General features: G+C 48.2%; 2 protein-coding genes and 1 pseudogene across 8 annotated transcripts in view; 1 reads left to right on the plus strand and 2 right to left on the minus strand.

Annotated features, from left to right (window-relative positions):
- FBXO42 (F-box protein 42) overlaps positions 1-3163 on the minus strand; it is an 83228-nt gene extending 80065 nt beyond the window's left edge. Inside the window, exon 1 of one of the 2 annotated variants that reach the window (XM_025370120.1) lies at positions 2924-3163. The gene's annotated coding sequence lies outside the window, so the exon portion shown is untranslated. The remainder of the gene's footprint in view (positions 1-2923) is intronic. The other variant, XM_025370111.1, reaches the window with a different exon arrangement.
- A 9358-nt stretch (positions 3164-12521) lies between these two features.
- Positions 12522-19092, plus strand: part of SZRD1 (SUZ RNA binding domain containing 1) — a 33637-nt gene continuing 27066 nt past the window's right edge. For 4 of the 6 annotated variants that reach the window (XM_025370175.1, XM_025370184.1, XM_025370193.1 and 1 more), the window contains exon 1: positions 12522-12799. In XM_025370175.1, coding sequence (XP_025225960.1) covers positions 12749-12799 — 51 coding nt within the window. In that variant the 5' untranslated portion in view covers positions 12522-12748. The remainder of the gene's footprint in view (positions 12800-19092) is intronic. The other 2 variants (XM_025370169.1, XR_003117038.1) reach the window with 2 other exon arrangements.
- LOC112614071 lies at positions 14666-15055 on the minus strand (annotated as a pseudogene).

A 19092-nucleotide genomic window follows, 5' to 3' on the forward strand; every position in this document is an offset into this window, starting at 1 on the left:
AATTAATTCAGGGCTGGGTACAGTGGCTCACGTCTGCAATCCCAGCACTTTGGGAGGCTGAAGCAGGTGGATCGCCTGAGGTCAGGAGTTCCGAGACCAGCCTGGCCAATGTAGTGAAACCCTGTCTCTACTAAAAATACAAAAAATTAGCTGGGCATGGTGGCGGGCATCTGCAATCCCAGCTACTCAGGAGGCTGAGGCAAAAGAATCACTTGAACCTGGGAGGTGGAGGTTGCAGTGAGCAACATCATTGCACTCCAGCCTGGGAAACAAGAGCAAAACTACGTCTCAAAAAGAGTTAATTCAATGACTAAAACAATCCTGAAATCACAAAGATAATTATATATTTGTTCATCTTTGAGATAGCTTCTCCTTGGGACCTCAGTATTCTCATAAAATTCAGATGTTTTGCTAGCATTTTCTTTGCTTGCTCTCCATAATAGGTAGGACTCACCCTGCTCTGAATCTTACTAAGGGTTTAAACTACATAAAGCTATTATTCTGTAATCCCAGCACTTTGGGAGGCCGAGACGGGCGGATCACGAGGTCAGGAGATCGAGACCATCCTGGCTAACACGGTGAAACCCCGTCTCTACTAAAAAAAAAAATACAAAAAACTAGCCGGGCGCGGTGGCGGGCGCCTGTAGTCCCAACTACTCGGGAGGCTGAGGCAGGAGAATGGCGTGAACCCGGGAGGCGGAGCTTGCAGTGAGCTGAGATCCGGCCACTGCACTCCAGCCTGGGCGGCAGAGCGAGACTCCGTCTCAAAAAAAAAATAAAAAAAAAAAAATAAAGCTATTATTAAAGACCCTTCTAGAAATCACACAAAAAGAAGCATCCTAAGTTATTTTTTTCTGATCCTGTTCTTTTTGTAACTAAGGTAAGCAATTGCAAAAGTCAAAATCTGGAGAGCAAGTGATGTCATGGATGTCATGAAGTTGCATCAATACCTGATGATGATTTAGCATAACAGTGCAACATATTATGCCAAGAAGCATGATGAGCCACCAGGATGTTTTACTGCATTAATTTCATGACTCTTTATTAGCAAATTGATATGCAAAGTAACTCTCCAATTTTCTACCACAGAGAAGCTGCTGGTTCAGATTTACATCTTTAGCAAAGACACTAAGAAAATCGACAAATTTCTATGGAAAAGTCTTTGATTTAAAAATAGAAGAGGTGGCTGGGCGCAGTGGCTCAAGCCTGGGGTGGGGCAGGGTATCGCTTGACACCAGAAGTTTGAGATCAGCCTGGGCAACATGGTGAAACCCCATCTCTACGAAAATTTAAAAAAAAAAAAATTAGCCGGGCGTGGTGGCGCACGCCTGTAATCTCAGCTTCTCAGGAAGCTGAAGCAGGAGAATGGCTAAACCCAGGGGATGGAGATTGCAGCGAGCCGAGATTGTGCCACTGCACTCCAGCCTGGGTGACAGACAGAGTGAGAGACAACCAAAAAAAAAAAAAAAGAGAGAGAAAATGGTCAAATAATAACCTAAAACAGTTGTCATTTTAACAGTGAAAAGCTTTTTAAGATATGCCACATGCCTATGGATCAATGTAGACTGAATCATGTATTTATATTGGTTTGTCAAAAGCAAACAGTTACTGGGTATAAAATGACAACATACAATAGAAAAGACATCCAATCAGATTACACATATGAATACACTGAAAGTTAGCAATTTAACACAGCATCACTAATGGCCGTAAGAGCTACAGACTTAATTCTAAATGTTCAATTCTAAATGATGGTACTTCCTCCAAATTTTCCTTGTCTCTTTAAATCCATGATGTCATCATTCTTAAGTACAAGTAAAGCCAATTTGTTACAAAAGGTATTTTCGTGTGTCCAAGCAAAAGCAAATGCCTCAACAATTCCCCATGCAAGTGCAATGAAGTCATCATTCCTCAAGGAAGAGACCACAAGGCTTCAAACCGACTTCCCTACGTGACAGAAACACAATCGAAGTCTCCCAATTAGCATTTAAACAACAACAAAAGTTGTTCTCAAAAAGGAACAACATAGTTACAATGTCGCTGCCAGCAAGTATGAACTGGTAATGTATCAGAATTTTCATCTAGATCGATCAGAATCCCACCACAGAAAAATTCAAAGACGCTGGCAATTAAGAAATGAAGCTTTTATTTTCCTAATAGAAGTCGGGAGATTTAACAGACAAAACAATTGATTATTCTGAATCTTAACAATCCGAAGCTTTCAAACGAACTCAGCGCTGAAGTTACTCTGCAGCGACCATCAAGATCTCACAATCGTTTCCTCTTCGCTTACAAATTCGTTCCCACCCTCCACCGTTCCCTTTGCACACACAATTCTCGCCAAGAGAAGCCTTCCACATTCACAGCATGGATTGCTGTCTCAAGCAAGGAAATCCGCAGTTCCCATTTCTCTAGGGGAACACGCAGCAAGCTAGGGGATAGGAAAGGCCTTTTGTGTTTTATTTAACGTAAACCAATTCCAAAATTATCCCTTTGCAGCCGCAGATTCAGAGATGCTGGCCCCTAGCCGCAGCCCCAATTTTGATGCGCACCCGACCCCCGGCTCCCCTCTCGCATAGGAGTGAAAGGTTCGGAGGAGGAATGAAAGGATTATCTGACACCCTAAAGCCATCCTTGCCCGGACCACAGACCCCTTCACTGCCTGGGTGAGGGGACGAGAACCACCCTGCTGAGGAGAGGGGGTGGGTTCGCTCCCGACCAAAAGGCTGGCTGGAAAGGACCTCTCCTCCTCGCCTCACTCGAGGACGGCGATAGCAAGGCACCCTGCCCAACCAGGACCGACCCCCGCGCGGGATACGGGGCCTGCGCCAGACCCCGGGCGCCCGCTGCCCCTTGCCAGTCCCGGGCATAAAGGGCATGAGGCGCCGGCTCCCCACCGCGGCCCGGGGAGGAGAGGCCTCACCTGGCCCAGCCCGCTCCACGCTCTCGGGTTCGCTCCGCTGGCGAAGGTAATGAGGGAGCCAGGGACAGGGCCAGAGCAGAGGCGCTCTGCGTCAGGCCGCGATAGCGGTGCTCGGGGCTCCTCACAGCTGGCGGGACCCCGAGCCGCCCGGAGCCGCCATCTTCCTCCACTCAAACGCCGCCGCCGCCGCCGCAGCTGCTGCTGCTCAGGCCGGGAGAAGACAGCGCAGAGCGCGCATGCGCCGGGGTGGGCGCGGAGGACGCGCGCGCACTCACTCACGTCAGCACGGCGGCCTGTCGCGGGGCGGCCAGGCGGCGGCGCCATATTGAGAAGGGCCGTGGTCACAGACTGAGGTTCTCTGGAAGGTGGAAGGCGGTCGGGGTAGCCAGGCTTCCGCACCCGCCTTCGCCGCGTCTCTAGTGTCGCCTCATAGCCGCACCCACGCTCCGCTGAACTGTCTGGGGCAACTGGGTGGTTTTTCCAGTGGTTTGAGACTAACGTTTAGCCAGGAATTAACTCACTTCTACCCCGAGGGCCCGATGAGCACAGAGGGCTGTGGCTGATGTAAGTGCCCATGGATATTGCCAAGGGGAGGGAAACTCTGCCTGAGGTGTGCAAGAGAAGCCTCCCTTAAATGTAGCCTCGTAGCAACCACTGTGTGAGTTCTTACTAGCTCCGCTTTTAAGATGAGGAAACTGAGGCACAGAAAACGATCAGTTATTTCACCAGAGTCACACACCTAGCAGTGAAGGTGGGCGGCGCGGGAAAGAGGATTTAAACTCAGGCATGTCTGGTTCCCAAGCTCCTTTACTTCCTGCTGGCTATCACCAGGGGATAGGATCCAGCAAAGTCCCCCTTCTCAAGGGAGCAAGCTGGTGTGTAGGTGAGAACCTTCATGAGCCCAGCCCTACAGCATATGGTCTAAGGAAATGCCAGATACAGAGTCAAAGGCTTCCATCTAAACTCTGTAAGCCAAAAAAAAAAAAAAAAATCTAAGGCCCCCCCCGCAAAACCATCCGAATGGACTTCCTCCTAGGCCAGGGCAGTCTAAAATGTAACCAACCTGAGACTGGTTCAGGCCATGACAGGAAGCGGGACATAAGACATGCCTCATTACACCCTCCAGCATTGACATCAACACAACAGACCTTAAGACTGTTAAGAAACATTTACGGCCGGGCGCGGTGGCTCAAGCCTGTAATCCCAGCACTTTGGGAGGCCGAGACGGGCGGATCACGAGGTCAGGAGATCGAGACCATCCTGGCTAACATGGTGAAACCCCGTCTCTACTAAAAATACAAAAAACTAGCCGGGCGTGGTGGCGGGCGCCTGTAGTCCCAGCTACTCGGAGGCTGAGGCAGGAGAATGGCGTGAACCTGGGAGGCGGAGCTTGCAGTGAGCCGAGATCGCGCCACTGCACTCCAGCCTGGGTGACACAGCGCGAGACTCCGTCTCAAAAAAAAAAAGAAACATTTACAATCTATTCTCTCTGGAGCCTGCCTGCCACCTGGAGGTTTCACATGCATGATGAAACTTTGGTGTCCACAACCCCTATCATAACCCAGACATTCATTTCTATTGATAATAAGTTTTTTTTTTTGAGACCAGGGTCTGGCTCTGTTGCCCAAGCTGGAGTCTAGTGATGAGTTCTTGGTTCGCTGCAACCTCTGCCTTTGGGGCTCAAGCTGTCCTCCTACCTTAGCTTCCTGAGTAGCTGGGACTATAGGCGGGCACCACCATGCCTGGCAAATTTTTCCATTTTGTTGTAGACACAGGGTTCACCATGTTGCCCATGCTCCTCTCAAACTCCTGAGCTCAAGCAATCCACTTGCCTCGGCCTCCCAAAGTGCTGGGATTACAGGCGTGTGCCACCGCACCAGGCCTATTGATAACTCTTTCAACTCATTGCCAATCAGACAGTTTTTAAATCTGCCTATAACGTGAAAGCCCCCACTTCAAGTTTCCAGTCTTTCTGCACCAAACTAATGTAGTTTTTATTTATTTATTTATTTACTTATTTTTATTTATTTATGTTTTTTTTTTTTGAAACAGAGTCTTGCTCTGTCACCCAAACTAGAGTGCAGTGGCACCAACTCCACTCACTGCAACCTCCACCTCCTGGGTTCAACCAATTTGCTATTTGCCAAATGTAGTTTTTGGTTTTTTTTGAAATGGAATTTCGCTCTGTCGCCCAGGCTAGAGTGCAGTGGCGTGATCTCTGCTCACTGCAAGCCCCACCTCCTGGGTTCACGCCATTCTCCTGCCTCAGCCTCCAGAGTAGCTGGGACTACAGGCGTCTGCCACCACGCCTGACTAATTTTTTGTATTTTTAGTAGAGACAGAGTTTCACTATGTTGGCCAGGCTGGTCACCAACTCCTGACTTCAGGTGATCCACCCGCCTCGGCCTCCCAAAGTGCTGGGATTACAGGGGTGAGCTACAACGCCTGGCCTTATTTTTATTTTTTTTATTTCTTTCTTTTCTTTTTTTTTTTGAGACAGAGTCTCACTCTGTCACCCAGGCTAGTGCAGTGGCATGATCTCGGCTCACTGCAACCTCCACCTCCCAGGTTCAAGCAATTCTCCTGCCTCAGCCTCCTGAGTAGCTGGGACTACGGGTGCACATCACCATGCCTGGCTAACTTTTTGTATTTTTAGTAGAGACGAGGTTTCACCATGCCGGCCAGGCTGATCTTGAACTCCTGACCTCGTGCTCCACCTGCCTCAGCCTCCGAAAGTGCTGGGATTACAGGTGTGAGCCACCACACCAGATCTAATTTTTGTATTTTTAGTAGGGGCAGGGTTTCACCATGTTGGCCAAGTTGGTCTCAAACTCTTTTTTTTTTTTTTTTTTTGTGAGACGGAGTCTCGCTCTGTCGCCCAGGCTGGAGTGCAGTGGCCGGATCTCAGCTCATTGCAAGCTCCTCCTCCCGGGTTCGCGCCATTCTCCTGCCTCAGCCTCCTGAGTAGCTGGGACTACAGGCGCCCGCCACCACGCCCGGCTAGTTTTTTGTATTTTTAGTAGAGACGGGGTTTCACCGTGTCAGCCAGGATGGTCTCGATCTCCTGACCTCGTGATCCGCCCGTCTCGGCCTCCCAAAGTGCTGGGATTACAGGCTTGAGCCACCGCGCCCGGCCGGTCTCGAACTCTTAACCTTAGGTGATCCGCCTGCGTTGGCCTCCCAAAGTGCTGGGATTACAGGGGTGAGCCACCACGCCCAGCCTGCACATTTTCAATATTGGTAAGTTGCCATTTACGTATCACAACTATCTATATAGCTTCAGCTTGTGCATCAGATACAAAGTTATGATGGGCTTTGAGCTTGTATTCTGATTAGCATCAAAGTGTTTTATGTGGTGTACCAAAAGCACCTGAAGTTTTGAGTGCAGGTTTAACATACAGGCCCCAGAAGTCAGACACAGTGGCTCATGCCTGCAATCTCAACACTGGCAGGCCAAGGTGAGCAGATTGCTTGAGCCCAGGAGTTCCCTCCTGGGCAATATAGGGAGACCCCACCTCTTAAAAAAAAAAAAAAAAAAAAAAAAATTGCAGCCGGGTGCGGTGGCTCACCAGCACCTGATAATCTGGTAATCCCAGCACCTTGGAAGGCCGAGGCGGGCAGATCACCTGAGGTTGGGAGTTCGAGACCAACCTGACCAACATGGAGAAACTCCGTTTCTACTAAAAATACAAAATTAGCTGGGTGTGGTGGCACATGCCTGTAATCCCAGCTACTCGGGAGGCTGAGGCAGGAGAATCGCTTGAACACACGAAGCGGAGGTTGTGGTGAGCCGAGATCATGCCATTGCACTCTAGCCTGGGCAACAAAAGCAAAAATCTGTCAAAAAAAAAAAAAAAAAAAAAGCCAGGTGCAGTGGCTCATGGCTGTAATCCTAGCACTTTGGGAGGCCAAGGCAGGCAGATCACAAGGTCAGGAGTTTGAGACCAGCCTGGCCAGTATGGTGAATCCCATCTCTATTAAAAATACAAAAATTAGCCAGGCGTGGTGGCACGTGCCTGTAGTCCCAGCTGCTCAGGAGGCTGAGGCAGAAGAATTGCTTGAACCTGGGAAGCAGAGATTGCAGTGAGCTGAGATCACGCCACTGCACTCCAGCCTGGGCGACAGAGCAAGACAAGACACCGTCTCAAAAAAAAAAAAGTGGACTCTGTCTCAGGAAAAAAAAAAGAAAATCACCTAAGGTCAGGAGTCCGAGACCAGCCTGGCCAACATGGAGAAACTGTCTCCACCAATAATACAAAAATTAGGGCCAGGCGCGGTGGCTCGTACCAGTAATCCCAGCACTTTGGGAGGCCGAGACGGGTGGATCACCTGAGGTTGGGAGTTTGAGACCAGCCTGGCCAGCATGGTGATACTCCGTCTCTACTAAAAATACAAAAATTAGCCAGGCTTGGTGGCAAGCACCTGTAATCCCAGCTACTTGGGAAGCTGAGGCAGGAGAATCTCTTGAACCCGGGAGGCAGAGGTTGTAGTGAGCCGAGATCCCACCATTGCACTCCAGCCTGGACAAAAGAGCAAGATTCTGTCTAAAAAAAAAAAAAAAAAAAAGAAAAAAAAAATTAGACGGGTGTCGTGGCGCAGGCCTCTAATCTCAGCTACTCAGAAGGCTGAGGCAGTAGAATTGCTTGAATCTGGGAGGCGGAGGATGCAGTGAGCTGAGATCACGCCATTGCACTCCAGCCTGGGTGATGAGAGAAACTCCGTCTCCAAAAAAAATAAATAAGCAAAAAGCAAAAACTTAGCTGGGTGTGGAGGCACACACCTATAGTCCCAGCTACTCAGTACTCAGGAGACTGAAGCAGGAGGATCGCTTGTGCCTGGAAGGTGGAGGTTGCAATGAGCCATGATTGTGCCACTGTACTGCAGCCGGGTGACCGAGTGAGACCAGAAAGAGTGAGTGTGAGAGAGACAGAGAGAGAGAGAGACTCATGCTTTAGGGCCTCTGACAATACCTGTGTATGCCACGGCATCAACCGTTTTTTTGTTTTTTTTTTTGAGATGGAGTCTCGCTGTGTCTCCCAGGCTGGAGTGCAGTGGTGCAATCGCCGCTAACTGCAAGCTCCGCCACCTCCCGGGTTAACGCCATTCTCCTGCCTCAGCCTCCCTAGAAGCTGGGACTACAGGCGCCCACCACCACGCCCGGCTAATTTTTTTGTATTTTCAGTAGAGATGGGGTTTCACCGTGTTCGCCAGGATGGTCTCAATCTCCTTGATCTCATGATCCGCCCGCCTCGGCCTCCCAAAGTGCTGGGATTACAGGCGTGAGCCACCGCACTCCACCTTTTTTTTTTTTTTGAGACAAAGTCTTGTCCTATCGGTCAGGCTGGAGTACAATGGCATGATCTCGGGTCACTGCAACCTCTGCCTCTTGGGTTCAAGCGATTCTCCTGCCTCAGCCTCCCGAGTAGCTAGGACTACAGGCGCGTGCCACCACGACCAGCTAAGTTTTGAATTTTTAGTAGAGAAGGGGTTTCGCCATGTTGGCCACGATGGTCTCGATCTCTTGACCTCGTCTTCTGCCTGCCTCTGCCTCCCAAAGTGCTGGGATTACAGGCGTGAGTTACTGTGCCGGGCCGCCACTGCCTCAACTTTTTGGGTTTATCCCTGGAAGAAGAAACTGCCATTACTTTTTCAATTTTAGAGCTAATTTGGTTCCATCCCTGATTTTACAGATGAGGAATCAGACTGAGAAGAGACTTGCCCAAGGTCACAAGGGGTCTATGTGATTAACGAAGACTGATCTCCTGGTTACCCATTTTATGGAACAAAAACTATTTCATTTGCAGCATTCTCAGATGATTTCCAAGATATCTATCTTTCTTGTCTCCTTGAAAATTCAGTCTCAGAAATGCCCAACCAATGCCTTTGTTAAGGGTTGTTGCCCAATATGGCAAAATTGTAAGAAACCACCTCCCTCTGCTGGTAATAAGGCATAACGACAAAGCTTAAATATAGGAGTCACTTGCATTTAGGAAAAACTATTGCTCCAGAACGAGGTTATGTCTGACAGTTTCAACCACTTTGCTGTTGGCAAGACTCAGTCAGGATAATTTACTTCAAAGAATGGGTTCACAGGAGAATGTATTCCAAGTAAATATAGTCTCAGAGAGTGAACAAGACAAAATCCATGAAATTGGTGAACTCAGCAGAATTACTGGGTTTTTGTGGTTTTTTATTGTTTTGTTTTTTGTTTTTTGAGATGGAATATCACTCTGTCACCGGGGCCAGAGTGCAGTGGCATGATCTTCGCTCACTGCAACCTCCAACTACCAGGTTCAAGCGATTCTACTGCCTCTGCCTCCTGAGTAGCTGGGATTACAGGCATGCACCACCACACCTGGCTAATTTTTGTATTTTTAGTAGAGATGGGGTTTCACCATGTTGGTCAGGCTGGTGTCGAACTCCTGACCTCGTGATCTCCCCGCCTTGGCCTCCCAAAGTGCTGGGATTACAGGCGTGAACCACTGTGTCCGGCCCAGAATTACTTGAGTTTCAGACTTAGAGACTTAAAGCTGCTGGTGAAATATCCATGTGGAGATGGCAATAAGAAGCCTAGCTATAAAAATCGGAATCAGAAACACCAGGTCAGTTCTCAGTTAGAAGTCAACTTTGGCAGTCTTCAGCATACAGTGGATGGCTTATACCATGAGCATCTAGGTGAGAACAGTGGACTGAGGACAGACCCTGGAAATGAACAATATTTCAGAGTCAGGAAGTCGTCAAACCAGAGAATTAGTAAGCGTGTCACTTAAACTTCTAAATAAAGACCAGTAACATTTAACACATGGTTGCAGTTTATGATAATAATCATTAAGAATGCCAATAACAGGCCGGGCAGGGTGGTTCACGCCTGTAATCCCAACACTTTGGGAGATTGAGGTGGGCAAATCATCTGAGGTTAGGGGTTCCAGAGCAACCTGGCCAACATGGTGATACCTGGTCTGTACTAAAAATACAAAAATTAGCTGGGCATGGTGGCAAGCACCTACAGTCTCGGCTACTTGGAAGGTTGAGGCAGGAGAATCACATGAACCCAGGAGGCAGAGGCTGCAATGAGCCAAGATTGCGCCACTGCACTCCAGCTTGGGCGACAGTGAGAGTCTGTCTGAAAAAAAAAAAAAAAATACAAATTGCGAAATTTCGCAACAGGAAGATTTTAGTTCAGAAAGGTTAATGGCATACTAAAAATATAAGAAAAAACACATTCCAAGTCAGATAACTTGGTTATAGCAGCCAAATGCAACACTACTGAATGACATGTGTTTAAAACTGAGAGAAAAACAGGAACATGTCAGTAAGAATATAAACACATGGTGTTTGCTTATCTCCCCGCCTTTTTATTTTTTTATTTTTTGAGACGGAGTCTCACTCTGTCGCCCAGGCTGGAGAGCAATGGCACAATCTTGGCTCACTGCAACTGCCACCTCCTGGGTTCAAGCAACTCTCCTGCCTCAGCTTCCCAAGTAGCTGGGATTACAGGTGCCCGCCACCACATCCAGCTAATTTTTGTATCTTTGGTAGAGATGGGGTTTCACCATGTTGACCAGGCTGGTCTTGAACTCCTGACCTCAAGTGACTCGCCCACCTCGGCCTCCCAACGTGTTGGGATTATAGGCGTGAGCCACCACGCCTGGCATCTCCTTGCCCTTATATTTTAAGAAAGAAAGGATGATTACAGAAGTCACAGTTACAGATCTTCCTCAGGCAGACGAGACACTCCCATAATGATAATAGCTAACCCTTATGACTCTTGTTCTAGGCATTTCAGCATAGTAACTGGTTAAATTCTTACAATCTACTTTCGAAGTAGCTATCTCTAATGTATACACTTGGGGAAACTGAGACATAGAATCCTTATGTAACTTGCGTAAGATCACACACCTTTTTTTTTTCAGCAGAGATGGACTTTTGCCTTGTTGCCCAGGCTGGTCTCAAACTGCAGGGCTCAAGTGATCCACCCGCCTCACCCTTCCAAAGTGCTGGGATTATAGGCATAAGCCACTGCACCCGGCCACATAAGTAACTTTTTTTTTGAGATGGAGTTTCGCTCTTGTTATCCAGGCTGGAGTGCAATGACGTGCTCTCGGCTCACCGCAACCTTCGCCTCCCAGGTTCAAGCGATTTTCCTGCCTCAGCCTCCCGAGTAGCTGGGATTACAGGCATGTGCCACCATGCCTGGCTAATTTTTTTTTTTTTTTCTTTTTTGAGATGGAGTCTCGCTCTGTCGCCCAGGCTGGAGTGCAGTGGCCGGATCTCAGCTCACTGCAAGCTCTGCCTTCCGGGTTTAGGCCATTCTCCTGCCTCAGCCTCCGGAGTAGCTGGGACTACAGGCACCCGCCACATTGCCCGGCTAGTTTTTTGTATTTTTCAGTAGAGACAGGGTTTCACCATGTTAGCCAGGATGGTCTCCATCTCCCGACCTCGTGACTAATTTTGTATTTTAAGTAGAGACGGGGTTTCTCCATGTTGGTCAGGCTGGTCTCGAACCCCTGACCTCAGGTGATCTGCCCGCCTCTGCCTCCCAAAGTGGGATTATAGGCGTGAGCCACTACGCCCGGCCTCACATAAATAATTTCTTTTTTTTTTTTGAGACGTAATCTCCCTCTGTCCCCCAGGCTGGAGTGCAGTGGTGTGATCTCAGCTCACTGCAAGCTCCGCCTCCCAGGTTCACGGCGCTCTCCTGCCTCAGCCTCCTGAGTAGTTGGGACTACAGGCGCCCGCCACCGCGCCCGGCTAATTTTTTGTATTTTTATTAGAGACAGGGTTTCACCGTGGTCTCGATCTCCTGACCTTGTGATCTGCCTGCCTGGGCCTCCCAAAGTGCTGGGATTACAAGCGTGAGCCACCGCGCCCGGCCTTTTTTTTTTTTTTTTGAGACAGAGCCTCTCTCTGTTGGTCAGGCTGGAGTGCAGTGGCATGATCTCGGCTCACTGCACCCTCTGCCTCCCTGGCTCAAGCGATTCTCCTGCCTCAGCCTCCCGAGTAGGTGGGGTAACAGGCGTGTGCCACCACTCCGTGTTTTTAGTAGAGACGGGTTACATCATGTTGGCCAGGCTGGTCTTGAACTCCTGACCTCAGGTAATCTGCCTGCTTCGGCCTCCCAAAGTGCTGGTATTACAGGCGTGAGCCACCGTGCCTGGCCAATAATTTTCAGAGGTAAAACTAACGTATTTATTATCTACCATTAAAGACCCAGGAGAACTTTAGTAGCTGGGAATCCCACTGGTTGTCCCAGCTGAGGTGCAATATTATCTTTTACCGTCTTTACCTTACGATAGCGGATATGGTGTTAATAAATGATTAGAATACTGCTTTATGAGCAGGAAATAATGTAATCATTTTCACCCTATCAGAAATAATAAAATGTTTTCTGCATCAGCAGATATTTTTCATGATTTGTTGGTGTTTAAAAATCTTTTCAGAATTATGAAGATACCATTATCTGTAGTTTAGGAAAACTACGACTCACTTTAAAAGAAAAAAAAGTTTTAAGTGCCTGCCCTTAGAAAAGATGGTTCCCAAGAACACACTTCCGGTACTCGAGATGATGACTTCCCTTGAACTCCCATTCTGTAAGACGGATAACGCGTTGGCCCTTAAGAAAGATGGCATCTTTCCGCCTTCTCTGCCCCCTTCCAAGATGGCTGCCCCAATGTACTCTTGGGACCTTGCCTGGCGCCTCTTCCGGGCTAGGCAGCGGGCGGGGTCCATTGAGTAAAGCCTTGCGTGCCTGCGCCCGCGACGGAGACGCGCTTCAAAGCGCAGGCGCGGGGAGGGGGTTGGGGAGGAGGGAAAGCGGCGAGTAAGATGGAAGATGAGGAGGTCGCTGAGAGCTGGGAAGAGGCGGCAGACAGCGGGGTAAGGAGGAGCCGCCGCCCCAGGGCAGGGCCGGGCGCGACCTGGCGTGAGGGGAGCCTCCGGGGAGCGGGTCTGGAGATAGTTCTCCCCAAGGAAGGGCCCCACACGCCGGGCTGGGGGTGGAGGAGAGGCCCCCAGTTCCTGAGTGCCGTGAAGGCCTCTTAAAGGGGCCGCGATCCACTTCTCTCCTTTCCTTTGCCTGGTGCGCCTCCCTCCGCCCACTAACGCGCGCGTCACCCGGGGCGCTCCACCCGCCACTTGGGGCCTCCTTTCCTGACCCCCCGCGCCCGCTCGCTGGCCCCGGGCCTCTGTGACTCTTTCCGACGGGCCCTGTCGCCCGAGGCACCATTTTAAAGTTCATGTGGTCTGACGGGGAGGGACACACCATGTGGGTGGGTGGGGGGGCTTGCGCAGACCCGGGACGCATGTCCGGCTTCGCAGGAAAGCAGGAGGAGGCTGCCGAGGGCGGGGGGTGGGGGGAAGTTGAGTCCTCTTTGGGCTACTCAACTCTGCTAAAATCCCCCACCATCCGTCACGGTGGGCGAGTCTGGGTTTTTTTGTCTTTCACTTTTACTCCAAGAAGAGTTTGTGGGCAGGCAGGCAGGTCTCACGGGGACACTGCCAAAGCAACCGAAAGCTCTGCGGGTAGCCCCTCTGCCACTCAGCGATCCGAGGCCCTGGGAGAGTCTAGGAGTGCGCTTGTCGGAGTCCAGGGGGAGGGGTGTGATATGTAAAACAGTCGCATTCCTGGGAAAGGAGTGCGGAGATGGACCGTTCGACTTGTTTTGGGAGTTTTTGTTTGCCTCCAGAAACTGTAGGAAAATAGTTTATCTCAAACAGGATCTGTGAATTCTCTTAGATTCGTGAATAATTTGGTCTTTTCAAAGTTTGTGGTGAAGATGGGGAGATGCCTTTTTCGTCTCCTCGTGTTCGTGTCTGTTCAATGCTGGCTCCACTGACATCCACCTTAAAGGTTTACGTGTGTGAGGAGTCGAGTGTACCAGGGTAGAGTAGGCGCTGGGTTTTTTTTCCTAAGCGCTTTTTGAGGGTGATTGTGAGCCCTGGAAGAGGCCGGGAAATTGACCCTGGCAGCAGTCAGTGGGTGTATCTAGCTCTACGGGAATGGGGAATGTTGAAACTTGGCTTTGAAGTTTTTCCGCTGGTTCAGCATTTCTCTCACGGTTGTTTATGTTTTTCCATTTAGCATAATTGAGAATTTGAAGGATTAGTTCGTTCAGAGGATATTTAGTAGCGTTCTTAATGTGACAGCCATCTTTCTTGAGTTTTGGCTTAAGTAAAGAAATTTAAAGATTTTATAGGGAGTAACAGGTGTCAGTTGGCTCCTTGTTCATTCAGCCCGCATTTTTGAGTGTCAGCTATATGCTAGACAGTGTTCTTACCAGTAACTTTGTGCCAGAAAATGCAACATTTTCGATACAGGCGTTTACTGCCTACCACTAATCTGAGTGAATCATCCAGACACCCCTCATGTCATCCCCTATAAAAAAGTTTGGCTTACAATTTTAATGTCATGCAAATTATACGTTTCTTGGGCATCTTGGCCTTTCTTTGGTTTTCCCCACCTGTTTCAAAGGGTCATAAGTTCCTCATGTTAGAGAAGTTGGAGGCCAATGAACAAAGATGAATAGGATTCAGCAGAAATTGGGGCTTACTTTTCTTTTTCAGAATGGTTAAGTCAATTAGAAATTAGCTAGTGCAGTCCCCCATTTAACAGCTGAATAAGCCTAGAAATGTGAGATTGAGAGACTTAGGTCTTTCTGATGCTTGTCCCGTGTTCTTTCTTTTTTCTTTTGGTTCCCAAGTTTTATTTAATAACTTATACGAAATATTCCAGATAAATGAAATTTAATCCTTGTCTTCCTCCTCTTTGTCCTGGTTGATCTGGAAGTAAGGTAATTTGTAACGATCGTTGCTGTTAGCAACTAGGAGCAACCAATCACGTAGATTATTCTTCTTCAAATATTTTTTAGTGAGATATTTGAAATACCTTTTGGAGAAAGGCACCTCGGATGTCACGTTGATCTTGCTTCTTACTCCTTTCAATGGTCACCACCCCTCCACCAAAGTTCTCAGCTTTTCCGTTCACTTTGATCTTTTCTTGCAAAAACTGCTCAAAATTGGTAGCATCCATGATTCCATCTTCTACGGGGTGAGTGCGATCAAGAGTGAACTTGAGATTGAGAACCTGCTGCTTTTTTTGCCCCCCTTCACCAGAGGCTTTTTCACAGGAACCATGGCAGCAGTGGAGGCAGAAAGCCAGTGTTCTTTCTACTATCCCTTACTTTAGTAATATCCTTTAAAAATGTACCACAGCCAGGTGCTGTGGCTCACACCTGTAATCCCAGCACCGTGGAAGGCTGAGGTGGGTGGATCACCCGAGGTCAGGAGTTTGAGACCAGCCTGGCCAACATAATGAAACCTCATCTCTACTAAAAATACAAAAATTAACCGGATGTAATGGCACATACCTGTAATCCCAGCTACTTGGGAGGCTAAGGCAGGAGAATTGCTTGAACCTAGGAGGCGGAGGTTGCAGTGAGCTGAGATCATGCCATTGCACTCCAGCCTAGGCAACAAGAGTGAAACTCCATCTCAAAAAAAAAAAAAGTACAGAAGTGGAACACAAACTTTGCCTTATTGGCATCATGAACACCTCTGCCAAAATGCAGGTTCTCTAATATATCTTATTTAATTGAATCCTTGAAACAACCTGTTGAGGCATTGTCCTCCTTTTATAGACAAGGAAATGGAGGTTTCACACAAGATCACACAGATAGTAAGTGGGGGAAGCTGGGATTTGATCCCAAGCCTATCTGATTTCAAGGCTGGGGTTTTTTTTCTCTAGCATTTTGCTGCTCCCTCTCTACCTGGGGACATGTGGAAATTTGCAAATTGGGTGTTCTTTCTTTTCCTTTCCTTTTTTTTTTCTTTTCTTTTTTTTTTTTTTTTTTGAGACAAGGTCTTACTCCATTGCCCAAGCTGGAGTGCAGTGGCTCAATCTCATCTCACTGCAACCTCCACCTCCCAGGTTCAAGCGATTCTCCTGCTTCAGCCTCCCGAGTAGCTGGGATCACAAGGCGCCTGCCACCACGCCCAGCTAATTTTTGTATTTTTAGTAGAGACGGGGTTTCACCATGTTGGCCAGGCTGGTCTCGAACTCCTGGCCTCAAGTGATCCTTCTGCCTTGGGCTCCCAAAGTGCTGGAATTACAGGCATGAGCCACTGCGCCTGGCCTTTTGTTGTTGTTGTTGTTTGTTTATTTGTTTGTTTTTTGAGATGGGGTTGCCCAGGCTGGGCTGGAACTCCTGGGCCTCCCAGTAGATCGTAGGCATGTGCCACTGGGCCTGGCAGCTTTCATTTAAGAAAATATATATATATATATTTATTTATTTACTTTAGATACAGGGTCTCAGTTTCCTAGGCTGAAGTGCAGTGGCATAATCATAGCTTACTGCAACCTTGAATTCTTGGGCTCTAGCAGTCCTCCTGCCTCAGCCTCCCAGAGTTCTGGGATTACAGGCATGAGCCATCGCCCTCAGCCACCTTTCATTTTTAACGGTTTGTCTGGGCTTATATTTGAACACTGTCTTGAATTTGATTCCCTTTTCACATTTCACAAAGGTTCTTGTGAATATGCACTTTTGAAAGAGGGGAGCCGGGGAGATGATATGTCGACATCATTGGGAAACCAACTGACTGCAGGCTATACATGTCTTTCGTACATAGGCAATTGTATATGTAAGAGTCTTGGCTTCAGGTGATCCCCTCTTCCTACTGGTAATGAGCTTTGAAGACCCTATTCCAAAAAACAAAAGCTGGGTGAAGACTAGTAACCTAAGTGTGAATATTGAAACTCCACAAAAATCCAGAGGCAGTTCTAATCCTTGAAAGTAAAGGATTTTGGAGATACCTGCCCTCCAACACCACAAGAAAATTTTTTTCTTTTTTCTTTTTTTTTGAGACAGGGTCTTGCTCTGTTGCCCAGGCTAGGGTGCAGTGGAGAACACTCACTGCAGTCTCAGGCAATTTCCTCCTCAAGCAATCTCCGCCTGCCTCAGCCTCCCAAGGTGCTGGGATTACAGGTGTGAGCCACCATGCCCAGCCAAAAATTTTTTGACATCATGTAGAATTTCTCCCCTCTCTTCCCCTCTCCCTTCCCCTCCCCCTTCCCCTCCCCTCCACTGCCCTCCCTCTGCTCCGCTCCCTCCCTTCCTTTCTTTTCTTTTTCCTTTTTTTTTTTTTTTTTTTTTGAGACAGAGTCTTCCTCTGTCGCCCAGGCTGGAGTGCAGTGGCACGATCTCTGCTCACTGCAAGCTCCGCCTCCCGGGTTCACACCATTCTCCTGGCTCAGCCTCCGGAGTAGCTGGTACTGCAGGTGCCCGCCACTACGCCCAGCTAATTTTTTGTATTTTTAGTAGAGACGGGGTTTCACCGTGTTATCCAGGATAGTCTCGATCTCCTGACCTCGTGATCTGCGCGCCTCGGCCTCCCAAAGTGCTGGGATTACAGGCGTGAGCCATTGCGCCCAGCCCCTTTCTTAATACAGAGGAGGGTCTTGCTCTGTTGCCAAGGTTGGAGCGCGGTGGTGGAAATAACAGCACACGCCTGTGGACCCAGCCACTCAGGACACTGCAGCCTCAGCCTCCTGAGTAGCTGGGTCCACAGGCGTATACCACTATGTGCCTGGCTAATTTAAAACAATTTTTTTTGTAGACACGGGGTCTTGCCGTGCTGCCCAGACTGGAAGAATTTTTTTGTATGTGAGTCATCTGAGGTCATTGTTTCCTGTATAGCTTCCGAATTCTAAGTATCAAGTCCTATTGTGTCATTTAGAGAAAGATTGACTGAGAAGTCCCTCACATATTCTGTAAATAGGTTTTTTGCTTTTAGTTAGTATGGCAAACACTTTTTTCTTTTTCTTTTCTTTCTTTTTTTTTTTTTTTTTTTTTTTTGAGACAGGGTTTCGTCCTACATCCCCCATTGTTTAAGACAATCAGTAAAATATGCCAGGCGTGGTGGCTCACGCCTGTAATCCCAGCACTTTGGGAGGCCGAGGCGGACAGATCACCTGAGGTCAGGAGTTCAAGACCAGCCTGGCCAACATGGTGAAACCCCGTCTCTACTAAAAATACAAAAATTAGCCGGGCATGGTGGTGGGTACCTGTAATCCCAGCTACTCGGGAGGCTGAGGCAGGAGAATCTCTTGAACCTGGGAGGTGGAGGTTGCAGTGAGCAGAGATCATCAAGCCTGGGCGACAGAGTGAGACTCTGTCTTAAAAAAAAAACCACACACACACACACAAAAAGAGGCCTAGTTCATAGTGTTGCTAATGAGCTAACCCAGCTAGGGGAAGGCAGCAGATGATACATACATGTATTTGGACCAGTGGTTATTATAAAGCATTGACAACCTCTCTAATTTCCCTATATCTTGCAAGTTTCCTTTTATTCTTTTTCTCAAGGTCAAGGCATGCAACTAGAAACTGCATCTTGAGTAAGTTAAAGGATGACTGGTTTTCTGGATTAAGAATTGAAATTTATGTTTACTTTCTACCCCCAGGAGCTAGTTATCCAAACATTGCCCCATCAGTGATGCTGGATGGTGTATGAGTCCGTAGGAAGGTGTCATTAAACATTAAATAACTATTTTCATACCAGGCATGGAGGCCCAGTTTAGTGGGGGAGTCAGGTCCAGCAACACCTTCAGGAAGAGGCATAAGTGGGGTACCATGGCTGGATCAGAGAAGGTCTTGTAGAGAAGAGGATGCCTAAGTTAAGATTTGAAAGATCAGTTGAATTAAGCAATGGTAAGTCTGGGAGTGGCAGGTAGAGTGTAGGGCCAAAGCAGGCATGGATGAGGAGGCCGAGAGACAAATATGCAGCTTTGGGAGGGCTACAAGTATTTCCTTCTGGCTGAAGGGGAGAGGGTTGGCAGGGTTGAGTGGAAAGAGATGAGACCACAGAGGTATGTAGGGGCCAGACTGGGAAAAGTTTCTTGGTACTTGGTTCTGGAAGCTTGAACTTTGTCCTGAAAGTGCAAGGAGCTTTGAACTTTTTTTTTTTTTTAGTAGAAGCGTGATATAGCTAGAGTTATTTATTTATTTTTAAAATTTTTTGTCAGGCACAGTGGCTCACGCCTGTAATCCCAGCACTTTGGGAGGCTGAGGCGGGTGGATCACCTGAGGTCGGGAGTTTGAGACCAGCTTGACCAACATGGAGAAACCCTGTCTCTACTAAAAATACAAAATTAGCTAGGTGTGGTGGTGCACGCC

Source organism: Theropithecus gelada, chromosome 1 (genome assembly GCF_003255815.1).
Source record: "Theropithecus gelada isolate Dixy chromosome 1, Tgel_1.0, whole genome shotgun sequence".
In the NCBI taxonomy this organism is placed as follows: Eukaryota; Metazoa; Chordata; class Mammalia; order Primates; family Cercopithecidae; genus Theropithecus; species Theropithecus gelada.